We start from the raw sequence: 1,419 nt of genomic DNA, 5'->3' as shown, positions 1-1,419 counted from the left end.
AAATTCCTTTTGTCTGGCCGAAATCTAAACAAAGGATTTGATGATCGAAGCTGCTTGTTCTCAAATAAATTAACTAGGATACATAGATTTCTCTTGTAGCTGTGAGAATAATGTCAATTTGTAATGATTGCTTCTCTTCACACATTCCTTATATAGACCTTAAGAAATTCGTTCATTGTCGGCATTGAACTTCACACAGCACACTCTTCGTTTATTTTCTCCCAGTTCACTAATTACTCCTTTCAAATTTCTCCTATTTTTCTACTAGTATAAATCTGGGCGTCATTCATTGTAATTGGAATTAGTTTGAAGTCATATCTATTGTATTTGGTATCCGGACGATAATAAAAGAATGACTTTCAGAGTACCGGTATTGTTGTACGTTTCGAACACACAACAATACCGGTACTCTGTAATTTATTCCTTAAAAATTTAACTGCTTCTACAACGAACAAAAACAATATCCCTCATCTTCTTACTCTCTCTTTGCATGATACAGTGGGATAACTGAAGATCAAACAATCGACAACACAGATAGGTGTGCTTACTTTTTTTTTTTTTTTGGTAAGAATTGCCCTTCCGATAAAAAAATAATGATATGAACTAGAAAGGCTGGAAAACACATGTCTTCTTTGAATAATACCTCTTCAACAATTTTCAAATTACAATCTTAGTGATGAAAAGCGAAAATTAGATGAAGAGGGAAATGCACAATGAAGAAGGGAGAGTGGTGTGTTAGTTGTTGTTCCTTAGATTTATAAATTCAAATCACAGTAAATACTTATAACCACAAATGACAAAAATGCAATTTTCCTTCATCAGAGCAATAGTTGGATGTCAGAAAAGACCAACAGTAGAATAGTGGAATTGATGACAGTGAGCGATGTCAATATTGACACCAAAATATTGCTACTGAATGCAATTTACTTCAGCGGTATATGGAAGACACAGTTTGATAACAGAGTCTTATAATGACAATTTTACATTTCAAAGGACAAAACGAAAAATGTGAATATTTCCTCGAATGTCGTAATTTGAAGCCTCCAGTTGTTTTAGAATAAATATTTATTTTAAAATACGTTGCTTGCTTGCAAAACTTGTCCACGCCGAATGAATATATCTGTTCTTCCTCTACCGTTATCATTTCTGTTCTCTCGGGTATTGATGATAAGATTAAGAGCAAAATTCCATAAGTAACTATCTATCTATTCTATTATTGCAGATAACAACAATGCAATTCTGCTTCAGGAAATTAATAACTGGGTGTCCGAAAAGACTAGGAGTAAAATAACGGAGCTAATAACAGCAGACGATGTCAATAAGGACATCGTAATATTACTACTGAATGCAATTTACTTCGGTGGAATTTGGAAGACACAATTTGATGATACAGTGACTCGTAATGAAGCATTTCATATT

At 33.3% G+C, this 1,419-nt stretch overlaps 1 protein-coding gene across 1 annotated transcript; it reads left to right on the top strand.

Moving 5' to 3' along the window:
- Window positions 1-1,222: 1,222 nt before the first annotated feature.
- On the top strand, window positions 1,223-1,392 carry LOAG_19151 (hypothetical protein; the record flags this gene model as incomplete). Its single annotated transcript, XM_020451805.1, has 1 exon — window positions 1,223-1,392. A coding segment is annotated over one exon (170 nt), but the record flags the coding sequence as incomplete, so codon positions are not given.
- Between the last annotated feature and the right edge of the window lie 27 nt (window positions 1,393-1,419).

The sequence above is a fragment of the Loa loa genome (assembly GCF_000183805.2).
Source record: "Loa loa unplaced genomic scaffold supercont3.2263, whole genome shotgun sequence".
NCBI lineage: Eukaryota > Metazoa > Nematoda > Chromadorea > Rhabditida > Onchocercidae > Loa > Loa loa.
This window is presented reverse-complemented; position numbering and strand designations above follow the sequence as displayed.